The 12,685-nt window shown below is 45.3% G+C and overlaps 1 protein-coding gene across 1 annotated transcript in view; it reads right to left on the bottom strand.

Annotated features, from left to right (window-relative positions):
* rbpjb (recombination signal binding protein for immunoglobulin kappa J region b) overlaps window positions 1-12,685 on the bottom strand; it is a 35,237-nt gene that overhangs the window by 731 nt on the left and 21,821 nt on the right. The window contains exons 2-10 of the mRNA XM_084003652.1: window positions 11,747-11,785; window positions 5,857-5,952; window positions 3,281-3,446; window positions 2,983-3,157; window positions 2,431-2,568; window positions 2,029-2,141; window positions 1,648-1,788; window positions 1,297-1,452; window positions 1,114-1,217 (exon numbers count right to left, since the gene is read on the bottom strand). Of these exons, the coding sequence (XP_083859778.1) occupies window positions 1,114-1,217; window positions 1,297-1,452; window positions 1,648-1,788; window positions 2,029-2,141; window positions 2,431-2,568; window positions 2,983-3,157; window positions 3,281-3,446; window positions 5,857-5,952; window positions 11,747-11,785 (1,128 nt within the window). The remainder of the gene's footprint in view (window positions 1-1,113; window positions 1,218-1,296; window positions 1,453-1,647; window positions 1,789-2,028; window positions 2,142-2,430; window positions 2,569-2,982; window positions 3,158-3,280; window positions 3,447-5,856; window positions 5,953-11,746; window positions 11,786-12,685) is intronic.

Consider the following 12,685-nt stretch of genomic DNA (forward strand, 5'->3'; position numbering starts at 1 on the left):
GGAGAATAAAAGAATATATCTCTTGACTTGATAAACTGGGTCTGGTTTTGAAAGGGGGGAAAGCACCTCCTTCCAACAGAGCCCAGTAATTAAATTGTCAAATCATGTTTCCGTTGCGTTTTATGACTTGATATTAATGTGACTGATTGTCTTAAATATGATCACATCAATCGTGGGCCCCTGATCTGGATCAATATCCTATTTGTGCCGGACGTTGCAATATCGGCAAAGTTTGTATCTACGATATGTCGCGTCGTGATGAAACTTGTGATTTACATCCATGTAAATTTACTTCATCATAACGATTCAAAAGTATTATAAAAAAAAGAAGAAACAGCCATAAAGCGAGCAGTTCATTGATTTAGAAGACAGAGAGATAGTAAAAGGGAACGCTACCACATCCTAGGGATATCCATCTATCTGCATAAATAGTATAGATAAAAATATCAGTCATATCACTGAACCCTAACTCTATTATACTCAAGCAGAATAGGGACTCTATCTCTTTTTCTAATATCCCTGTCGGTGTGTCGTACTGCAGTGAGGTCCACCGTCTCTGACGTAACGCTTGGTGGGTGGTACTGCTAAACATATAAATATCTATAAAACTCAACATGACAGAGGGAAAGCCAAGGCGATGGCCTTTTACAAGGGTGTAACATTGCAGCACCTTAGCCCTTAATGGCTTTTTGGCTCACTCAAAGCAAAATAACCAGTTAGAAGAAGCAGCGTTGCACAACCTGACCTACAAAGATCTAGGCCAGCGGGCGTTCGCAGGTTCTGCAGCATTAAGTCTGACGGAGAGCATTTTGAAAGCTTTTATTAATTTACATAAAACTGCTAACTTATTCACATCTCCATTATATGCATCAAAGTTAAAGTCCCTACTTCTATGGCTTCATGATCCCTAATAGATCCTCAAATTAATGGACAATATATATGCTAATGAGGATAGAGAGAATTTCTAGCTCGTCTGGTGTAGATAATGGATCTCATTTTAGACAAGAAATGGAAGCAGTTACAAATAACATAAAAAGTCAGAGGTGGGGGAATAAAATACAGAAGAACATTTAGCTAGGATCAGGCGTGACCTTTAAGACAAACGACACGCACCTGTACATGGTCTCGGCCTCGACGTCTCCGAACCAGACCCGCAGATTTGGAGTAAAGTTCTGTCCCGTCAGCTCCAGCATGGCGACATCGCCTCCACCATTAAGCTGCCGACAGAGAAGATCATTCAGTGAGCTCGCCGGCAGAAAGAGGACTAAACCTACACTGGTTGGGGGTGGTGTCTACCTGTAAGCTCTCTACCACAGGCACGGGGGTGACAGGCGAGTGCACAGGGCCCATGCCTTCGTAGAAAGTGTATTCAGCCTTGTCTGTGCTGATGATTGTCCAGGAGGCGCCGTCGTTGATCATCTCCTTGTTTGGTTCCTTTGGGCATGGAGTGGCCTGGCAGGCGGGGAGGAAAGGGAGACGTGGCCGTCAGAGATAAACACCAACAAGTGCACCCAATAAAGACTTTTAAATGTCTCTCTTTGGCTTCACCACCTTGTAAATAATGTAAAACATCCCCACACCATATAATAAAGTCAAGGAATAGATGTGTGATTGATGTGTAACTAACTTGATCACTCGAACACTCACTTGAAACTGGATAATCCTTTCTTGGGAAAGGCACAGGTACATGCGTTCCGTGTCCTTCAGGTAGAAGGCACACTTGTGGAGCTGGGAGACGGGGTCGTCGGCGTCCAGCAGCGCCGTCTGCTTGTCCACTTTACGGATGATCTGAGGGAGGGGGAGGGAGGGGTTAGACGTGTGGGTGATGGCAATAAGAAAGCCTATTAGGTAAAGGAACAAACGACTAATGAAAACGATTCATTTGCATTGATTTTTGGTTTAATTATCCTTTATTTCAGTCTCTTAGCTGATGCTGCGATTAATCAACTTCCCTGCTGGGATCATAATAGTTTCTACTCTCTGTTCTGATCCTTCTATTCTCTAAAACGATGATGCGTTCTCTTTTACCAGTCTGGGCAGGGCCATGCCGGTGACGGAGCAAACCAGCTTGACTGTCTGGCCGTAGTGGATGTAACCGTCTCTCACAGTGAACTCTTCTCCTTCTGACTCCTCGTCATCCACTGGAAAACAAACCAGCGCATCAAAGAAGAAGTCAGTGCTTCAGCAGAAAAACTCACAAGCCTCAACAACACTCTCTATGAACCCACACCCACATTCAATCAAACAATCCTGTTTTTATCACGCAATGAATCAGCATATTCATAAGTAATTACTAAAATAAAGCGTGGGTTGCGTTTACAATGGGCAGAGAGAGAGACGTGGAAACTGAGCGACAAGCCGTCAAACCACATTCCCCCGCGTCACTCATAATGAGTTTGTCGATGCTTGTGTTACGGCAGCGAGACTCACACAGGTGGATGTAAAAGGCGCCCCACTGCTGGGAGCTGGCGTGAAAATTGCCGCCCTCCACGTGTAGATAGCGCGTGCTGACCGTTTGGGATCGGAGCCGGTTGAACAGTGCGACCTTGGTCCCTGATGCGATGCACACTGGTGGACGGGGGGAGAGAGAGAGAGAGACAGGCAGGTTACATAACGACACAAACACGACACAAACACGACATGATTATATGTCAGCCGTGTTCCTCTGAGCAGAAGACATTGTGTTCACTACAGGTGCGCTGCAAGTGACAGAACTGGGTTAGCACGGGAAACACTCAAGTGAAGCAACACGGTCCCCTAGTGGTTGGAAATGTAACGTCATAATACAAGTCCTATAGGGAATAAATAAATGCCTCCTTGTCTGTTTTTTGTTCATTTCCCCCTATATTTAATCCTTAACATCCCATATTTAATATCCCACCAACAATCCTCAGCTTAACTCAAAACGCAACCCTTTTTTAAATCCATAAAAGGCACCTACAGCCACGACCAGAACTCATCGTGTGTGACACACAAACTCACAGTCAGCGTTTTTGAGGGACTGCTTCTTTTTGGAGGGCTTGGAGATGACTTTGATCCTCTTGCTGAGGAAGACACCGATGTCAGCGCTGTTGCCGTAGAACATCTTGACAGACAACATGAAGTGCTTTCTCTTGTCGGAGTCGGATATGTACAAGGTTTTGGCTGTGCAATAATTCTAGATGGACACGGTGGAGAGAAAGGAGAGTAATCAGAAAACATTCTACATTCAAATCACATACTATAGCTTCTAATGAACAACTGAATGTTGTTGCTTGAAAAGTGAAATAACACCGTGTACCTTTCCCTCTAAGTTTAGCTGTTGCATTTCCTGGTCGCTGTTGCCGATGCCGATGAAGGCACAAGGCTGCGACTCCTGCTCGGAGCAGCCGTCCCGCTCCATCTGTTCCTTCTTTTTCTTCCAGCCACTGCCCATCAGGTAAACGCAGGGGGGAGGGCAGAAGAACCTGGACACATACACATGTATCTATGAATATTTGGGCTCAAAAATGTATTACTTTAAGAATAACAAGGTCAACAAGACCGCTGATCTACACAGTCTAGTCTGGAAAACGTGCATCTCTTAATTTACACCAGAAGGGGGCAGACCTGTGCCACGCTTCCACAAGACAGTCAGAAACTTTCATCAACACACTGTTGTACACACTTGAACTAAGCACTCTTTTCCTCAAGCTGTCGAGTCCAATTTTGCAGATGTCAACATTAGCAGTCCAGCTGAGACTGGTCTCTTTTCATAAATGTCCATTTCAGCACATCGTTCATTTCTTGTTCGTCTCACTTGAAATACTTAAAAAAAAAATACAGAACCCCATCAGGAAAAAGGCCAAATTTAGCCTTATCACGTGTGAAATCAACTCATCACTTAACAAGCACAACTTCAAATAAATCCATGCGCGTCGGCGTGGAACTGGAAAGAAACCTATTTCGCAACACCGGTGTCTCTGTGGGTGTTAATGCTTTTTTATAGGAGGTGAAAGTAGACAGACATTTGCATTCTCCATGCACCCACTTTGCTGGGCTCCCCGGGTTACGATGCATGAAGTAGTAACCGGAGGTGCGAAACAGACGCGTACAACACGAGCATCATGGGGGTTTTTACAGAGGCTATAAACTGTCTTTGTGTATGTGAGGCGAATACAGTGATACAGCAGAAACGCCTTCAGCTAAGAAAACTCCTTCAGACACTTGTCTGCGATCCAGCTGGAAGGCAGATTGGTTTCAGATACTGTGGTTTTAACTGAGCACACAAATGTAAGCCCTGCATCGGCACGTCACTGAGCAACATGGATCCTGAACCTGTGCGAGCATGCATGGGACACAGGCGTTCGGATTGGTTCGACTCGCTGCCATTTGCTTCACCGGTGTCACTTTAAGAGGACAAGACGGCAAATATTTATCTGTGGAATTAATCTGCGTCTCGACCTTTCTCACTCCTTTCTCCCCCGTTGCGCTCCAACTCTCCGAGGTGTCTCGGAGTTGGCCCGCGAGCGGCTGATTTACCAAGAGACGGGCCTGATGAGATCGCAAGCAGCGTTGCACCTCGGCCAAGAAAACAGGCGCAGGATGGAGAGCTGAAGAGAGTTGCATAATGAGCGAGAGGAGAGGGGGGTGGGGAGGAAAAAGCTATAAAAAAAGTATGAGCGAGAGGTAAAAAGGTGAGAGCAGAGTTACAGGAAGGGTTTGAGAAAGAAAAGACGAGTTGCAGAGTTCAAGAGAGAGAAAAATGTGGTCACCCAGATTACAACAGAGACAGGCAGCAACACTTTAAGCTGACCTGCATGCTCTTATCATGGAGCCCTTACACCTAAATGCACCATGGTTTCTCCAGTACACCCCCCTCCCCCCCCAGGGGCCTACTATCTCCCCTAATCCCATTGCCCCCCCGCCCCTTGCTCCCTTTCCTTCCGCCTCTCTGCGGCCTTCACCTGAACGTGGCCTCACACAGGAGGTCGCCGCTCGTTTCCTCCCCTGACCTTTGATACAGGAGGTCAGAGGGGTCGAGGTACCCGCGCTGCACAGAGGCGAGCTGGAATGTGTGTTTTTCACTCCCTCCAACAACCTGATCCCTTCGGGTGACATACGCCGCCTCACAGTAAACCCTCGCAGGGAATGGGCCCAAGTTTGTGTTTCAATGCCAATAATATCTTTTAAAGCTGAGCTGTTTGCTGTATTCAACATTAGGTCAGTGTGTAGGCTTCTTTAACATCATTCATAATAAGAGACTGACACAACCACACGAGTGACTTTTTATTCCTAATTTGGAATAACTAGGAATCAAAATTCAGTGGAGACATAACAGTGGTCAAGATTATAAAAAGCCTCGTTTTTTAATTTAAAGGAATATTTCGTCATGTCTGTCTAAGCTTGGCGCAGAAGGACTGGAAACAGTTAGCCTGCTCCCGGCCAAGAAATAGTCTGGCACACAACCCCCCCGTTAAAAAAACTACATTTCAGCTTTGTGCGGATTAAAACAAACAAGACATAACATGTTAATTAGTCAGCTTTCAAGGTGCTGGAAGGTGGATTTTGTTGCCTTTTGTTGGGTGAGTAACCAGCTGCTAGCTATCGCCTCATATCTGATCTTCTGATCTAACCTTCGGCAAGAAAGCAGATCAGCATATTTCCCAGAATGATGAACGAGTCCTCTAAGACTGAAGAGAAGTCAGTTTTATGAATATGAAGTGTTAATCCTACACGGGAGAGAGATCCAGAATGATTACGCAGTGTGATGAAATCCGGGGGGTGTGTTCCATTTATGAATGTGTTGAAACTTATCGGCCCTATCTTAATTTTATAACATTCAGTGATTATCGTGGCCCGAGGAAATCTCGATGGGATGAGTCATATTTCACTCACCTTTTCTCATTGCCGTAGGATTTCTGTGCAACTTTTGCGTGCAGGATCATGACAGTTTGGTCACCTCGCTCCTTCAGGTAATTCCTCATCGCTTCTCTGCAGGATGAAAAGAGGGAGCAAGATGTGCATTAACAAGCCGTTTTGTGATCCAACAGATGTGATATTAGGTGTGTTGAAACTTGAAAGCTGAAGCAGAGGGAGCCTCAAGGGTTCGGTGTGGGGGTCAGTCGAGCAGGTTTAGAAACGCTTGAGTGGAGTCAAAGAATATGAAAAAAAACAAAAAGAATATGTGTGAAGTATGGAATGAGAACATACAGAAAACCGCACACATACAGTACACTCGCAGTGACCTCTGGAAAGCCTCAGAGGCTGCGCAGCCTGCTAGCCAAAAAGCTATGTTCTACCCCAGCTGGGTCCGTTTGAGGCGGGGGCGGGCCGAAACGTTAATGACCGGCTCAGAGGGACGGCGAGGAGCGCGGGGGGGAGACGAGGAAGAGCAGGGGTTGTACGGGGGGAGGTAAGGAGAGGAGAAGGAAAAAGAAAACACCAGAGCTGAAAAAACAAAAAACAACAGAGCTGAGCTCACCAGCAAAGATTCCTCATCCCGTGTCAAAATGTTGCAAGGTCCGCGCTCCAATTACTTCTGTCAACTCCAACCCTCCCACACCTCCTCTACGCAAACAAGCCCGGAATTATTTTTAATATTCCGGAGACCAGCAGGGACTTATGCTGGGCTGGAAAAGCAAGGGGGTCAAAGATCGGGCTTAGATGCACAATTAAGACGCATCACACGCATGGACATCAACACGCCCCCGACCCGATCGGCGCACATGCACAGATGTCAGTGACACCTGACACGCCGGGGCGCTCGGAGGGCTTCCCACTCAGACACACACAGATTTCCACTACGCCACGCAATACTGGGCCGCACGCTCGCTGAGACAGGGCCTTTGTTATGAAAAGCAAGGGGGGCCCTCACAGTGTGTGTGTGTGTGTGTGTGTGTGTGTGTGTGTGTGTGTGTGTGTGTGTGTGTGTGTGTGTGTGTGTGTGTGTGTGTGTGTGTGTGTGTGTGTGTGTGTGTGTGGGAGGCGAGTGCAGAAGAGGAGGGAGGCAGAGAGGTTGTTTTTTTTTAACTTTGGTTTATCCATTTCATGGATGGACGGGAAACGTTTTATTTCTCGCCTGACTATGTGATGAGACAATTATTTTTGGTGGTTAAAAGCTGGCAATTTGAATGTCGCGGAAACACTAAAAAAAAAAAAAAAAATATGGTCAGTTGTTTATTCAGTATTTTCTAAATTACTGATCGCCAGTAACTGAAAATGACGGAGGTACAATCCTAGGATTCCAAACACTTGAGGCTGATCCAATGCAGTCTGATACCGTTTACACACCACATGGACAATATTATTTTCTTTTCCTAAATCAAGTCAGCGGGGGGAAGGTGCACACAGCTCCAGCATTTCAAAAGTCCTGCTTTGATTAAAATGTATCTGACTTCTTTGCGAGAACGTGCTTCCCCCTTTTTTTTTTAATATGTTTACAGAAAATGACATAACCTTCCTCTCGGGCTAAAGTGAACGATACACTCGCCAGTGTCCTATTCAGACACAGACACATTAAACCCCGGGGAAGCTCCTGAGCGCACAGCTATGATTGATTAGATGGAGAATACACAGTCCGAACCTGCTGATGTCAGGCCTGCAGGCCCCATGTCACTGGACACCTCTGACGATGCCTGTGACCTGACTTGCAGGAAGGGTGACATCATAGATAAAATGCAGCACACACATTATGGTTGCGTGGTATGCAGCTGAACCACTCGGGCACCTTGACAGTTATTTTTCAAGAAGCAAAAATGCCAAATTTGACCTTGTTCCAGATTCCCAGTACTCTTTCATTGACTTATGTGATAATTATTCCAGGCAATAAGCAACAGAACGGTTTTTCCGATTTACTACTGGAACGCCACCTAACAACACCTGATTGACTCACTCAGCCACACACCTCTCACTCTTCTGTCAATGTCATCTTATATTCCCGTCAAGGTGGTGAGTAAAATTCATTTATGACTACAGAATCTCACACTAGCGTTGGGTGGGTTTCGTGTGACAGCGCTGACTCGCGGTTAACGCGGTTTCCCTTTTTTTTTGTCAAACCGTTCCAGACCACTGTGGCCAAGTTGGCGAGAGACCATTTCCCCGGTCAACACAGAAAGGCTTCAGCATAAGATTTCACTTTCAGCGACACCTCCTCCTCATGTATTGCCAATGCCCTGTTAAACATCCCACTTCACAGCTACTCCTAAATAACCTTGGAATAGATAACAAAGATGCCCCGCATGTGGCAACACTCAAATGAAACGGAATATGCTGGGATCAAATGAATAACATAAACCCAGTGGTGGGTCCATCGTTACAAACGTGCCTTTTCTAGCCAAGCATTGTTGAAAGAAACCCACTGAATTTTAGATTCAATAGCGGGGAGGCCAAGGTCTGCACGGATACCAAATATGTCAAAATGTGTATAAAATGATGGTGCTATTCCCATCTGTTGTGAGACTGAAGCCCTAAAAATTATGGCATCTTGGTTTTGAATATTTTGAATACAAATAAGTATTCAAGACATTATAGGCCTATGCAAAAGAAGAGAAACACCATGACAATGTTATACCAATACATAAGATGCAGATGGGGAGAATGGAGGCAAAAGCCACATACCATATATATAATACATAATGTATTCAGCTATAATAGCTATGCCTGAGTAGTAACTAGCTAGTAGATACAATAGAGAACAGAAATAGGAAATGCTTCCAGCAAAAGCAACAATATCAAAAAAAGAAACCCTGTCCAAATCATTTTAGGCAATGTCATTTAAGGAGACAAAGTGACAGCGAGAGGGCAAGATAGAAATGTCTCCTTCTGAAAGCAGAAGATGGGAAGGAGAAGTGAGAATGACAGTGACCAGTGCACGGCATAACTTCCTACGCAAGAATAGCGTGCGGAGTGCAGACGGGCAAAATGAAAACAATTCAGACATACGCATTAAAAGAATATCAACATGCATATAAACATAAGAAAGGACAGGATGACCCAAAAACACTCAAATACATATATAACTAGAGGGACATAACAAACGGGGGAAAAAAATAGCGCAAACGAGGAAATCAATGCCCTGAGACAGAAGGTTGGGGTCATGGGCATTTCAGTCTTAACTCAAAGAGACACAAAGCCACATTCACATGGAATAGGAACAAAGTAGCACAAAAGCAGGGAGAAGAAATCACAAACAGGCCATGGATCTAAGCAAAAAAATAAAAACTTAGGCCAAATATGCAATATGCAGGTAACAAAAGTGAACCAACACAGGAGCAAACAACCAACAAGCAGCAGATTTTAGATTAAATGTGTAAAGCAAATGCAAGTAAGAGAGAAGAAGAGAGCAGGAGATCAACAGATCAGACAAAAAAACATATTTAACAGCAGGCACTAGGGAGGTCTGACGAGTGTGTGAATGTGTGTGTGTGAGTGTGAGTGTGTGTGAGTGTGTGTGTGTGTGTGTGTGTGTGTGTGAGGAGGGGCTAGGTTAAGCCAGGCTACAGATGCAGCAGAGCAGACGGGCATCTGTCCCGTTCATCTGTCACAGCGTCTACAGCGGAGCGATCCTGTCACATGACCCCCTGTGAACACTCACGCACACACACACGCATGCACGCACACACACAGGGGGAGGGGCATGCTAATACGCGCGCGCATTGTGAAATAGCTCAATTAAGACGATCAGACTGAAATCAGCGTTCGCCCTTGTGAATCACAAAAGGTAGATTACACACATACACGGTGTCAGGCTTGGGTTAAGACATTAACAATCAGCCGGTTCAGGCTGCTCCTCCTTTTAAATCTCCATTTGTGAATCTGGGAGCCTAGTGACCCTACTACAGACAAGTGCTTGCTGTGTTTGAGGTCTGACCTCCAGAAGGCCCCTGTGAGCCTCTAATGATCGGATGTTGCCTAAAATGAACAGGGTGTTGTAAAAGAAAATTCACTTGTCCGTCATGTCATCATCTCTAAGTAAGAGGAAAAGCAAAACTAAATCATTAAAAGAACAAAAGCATGCAACTCCAAACCAAATAATATCCTGGCACTGGTTTTGTTCTGGTCTTAAGAATTTAGGCCTTTTTGACAAAAAGTGGTTAAGTAAAACCGGTTGCTACTGAGCATTTCCATCTGAGGCGGTGGATTCTGCAGCGCCGGCCCTTCCCCTGTTGTTTGGGAGAATAAGCCCTTTGAGGGGTGGCTCCCCTGACAGAGCAGCTTATCCAGCCTGTATGTTCATGTGTCGTGTCTGTTTGTGTGTAGATTAGCGCTCGAGTGTCTGTCTGCATGTAAGGAGTGTGTGTTGTGCGCGCATGTTCCGTGCACGCTCATTTCCGGTGTGTGCGTGTCATGTGTTGTATTTCCAGTCGAGTAGCCTTCTTGACAGGGCGGCCCTGCAGGACCCGGGAGCTTGAGCTGCCCTAAAAAAGCCCCTGCAGGACGGTGCACTATTTTAGCCGTCTGCTCTGCTGCCTGACAGCAAATCGTGGGACTGCTGTTGCTGCAAGAAGTGGGTGTGAGTGACAATGCAGGACACTGAGCCAGATACAGAGAGAAACAAAGAACCCCGTGATAAACACGGGTTACAAAGACACTAAAAAGAGTTGCGTTTTCAGACTGGCTAAAGAGTGTTATCCGTTATATTTCTGGCCATCAGAACCATCAGAACCATCAGAAGAACGGAGGGGCCGGTGGAAGCCAGCGGACTGGCAGCACATGAATGAAGAGGGGGGACACATCAAAAGGTGCTGGGGCCCCTTTTCCCCCAAAACCATGCTCTGCTGTTCCAGGCAATGTGCAAACCCCTCATTTTCCCTGCTGAGGGACACACGCAACACACGAGCACATGCACGCCACGCGAAAACGCAACCCGAGACACACCGACATGCAAACAAGTGCATGCACACAGAGCGTCCAGAAGCAAGCCACAGCATCCATCAACGTCCTGTGTTCACCCAAATGACTTGGAACAAACATGCGAGGAACAGAATAATCAAAAACCTGCGGCGCAGTGCAAACAGAGGCCTTGGAAGAGATTCAATATTGCTTTTCTGGACATGGGATACAAGCATGTTACAGGATGTCTCAGAGAGTGAGAAACTACAGAGATCCAACTAATAAAAACCACAAAAAGCAGAACAAATATGATGTAATGCAGCAGCGGTCAACAGACAACAGCTGTCCAATGCTGGAAGAATGGCCGATCGGGGCCAGAACAACACCGTAAATCAACACACGCAATGTGTTTGTTTCAGTGCCGTTGTTGTTGTCGTCGGGATTGTGGCAACAACAAGCGGCCGATTGACGCATATTTATTCTGTGGTCGATACAAACGTAGCTCCAGCTCTATTTGCATCACCACCAGACATGATATCATCAGTGCCTCAACGCTAAGTAGTTAGCCAATAGAAAATCGTTTACTGGCTATTTGAATGTGTTGCGTGAATCCAATCCAATGCCCCGTGACCAATTGTGTAAAGAATGATAATGGGAAAAGAATTGCACCAAAGTAATGTGCTTTCACAGAGATTTCCATCTCAACGTGCACATAAAGGTGACAAACTTCATATCATAACGCATACGGGAGTTCCCGAACTGCTTCAGAAGTTCTAGCAGCATTTACTGAAGAGTGGGGCGACGTGTTGTTCTTGAATGACTGTTGTGTACACTCTACTATGACAACTGTGACAACAGACGGTGTTATGGGAAGAATATAAGTCTGTGCGCATTCACACACACACACACACACACACACACACACACACACACACACGTGTATACACACGCTCACCTTGTTAGGCGCAGTGGCTGAGGGCGCTCCCCAAACTTCCTGCAAAAACACAAAGTGAGAAGAAAACATGAGTGGGCTGGTTATCAACCACAAACACACAGAGTAAACACTGCATTACACAATGGTACACACACACACACACGCACACGCACGCCTGTCGCTGTGGCCTTGACAGCGTGGAGTGTCACTGTGTTCAAATAAAAGCCCAGTGACAGGACGTGTCCCGCGTCAGCAGCCAGGTGTACAGACACTGATCTTTATTCAAACAGCGTTAAGAAACAGGTGCATGAACACAAAAAAAAAAGCTCATCTTGTTTCAATAACATTCAATTTCTCGACACCACACAAAATAATAAAAGGTGTAGACGGCTTGAGATTACAGTGACTACACATACTTATCTTGGTTATCTCGGTTTTTACAACCTACACCTTTAAATGTCTAATAAATCATAGATGTGGGGCGATACAGGCCCGTTTACTTGACCACATTGTACTAAATCCATCAAGTGTATAACACTCGTAAAAAAAATGTAACAAACTGATTATAACAGGAACAGTATTGCAAAAGAGCACGAGACTTGATCATGACGCTGCTTCCAGTTCAGTGGTGCATAATAGCTGAGGGCACATTTCCCTTGCTCTGAGGCAACATGCAGCATTTTGAAAGTTAGACACCGCTGAGATATAACAGGGTAAACACCTCTGTATTATACATATGAAGTACATCATAGTACTTGACAACGAAGCAGTGGGTGGTGGAATAACAAAACAAACAAAAACTTTATTTAACAAGGAGAGTGAGTCAGTTAAATTCTCATGCAAATGTGTGTCAAAATATTTCTTTAAATGTTTGAAAAATGATTATTACAAGCAGAGAGTACGGTGCTGAGCTGTGTAGACTAGGACACGATGTTACAAAACGTTATTTCAAAATGAAAT

The sequence above is a fragment of the Eutrigla gurnardus genome, assembly GCF_963514095.1.
Source record: "Eutrigla gurnardus genome assembly, chromosome: 23".
Lineage (NCBI taxonomy): Eukaryota > Metazoa > Chordata > Actinopteri > Perciformes > Triglidae > Eutrigla > Eutrigla gurnardus.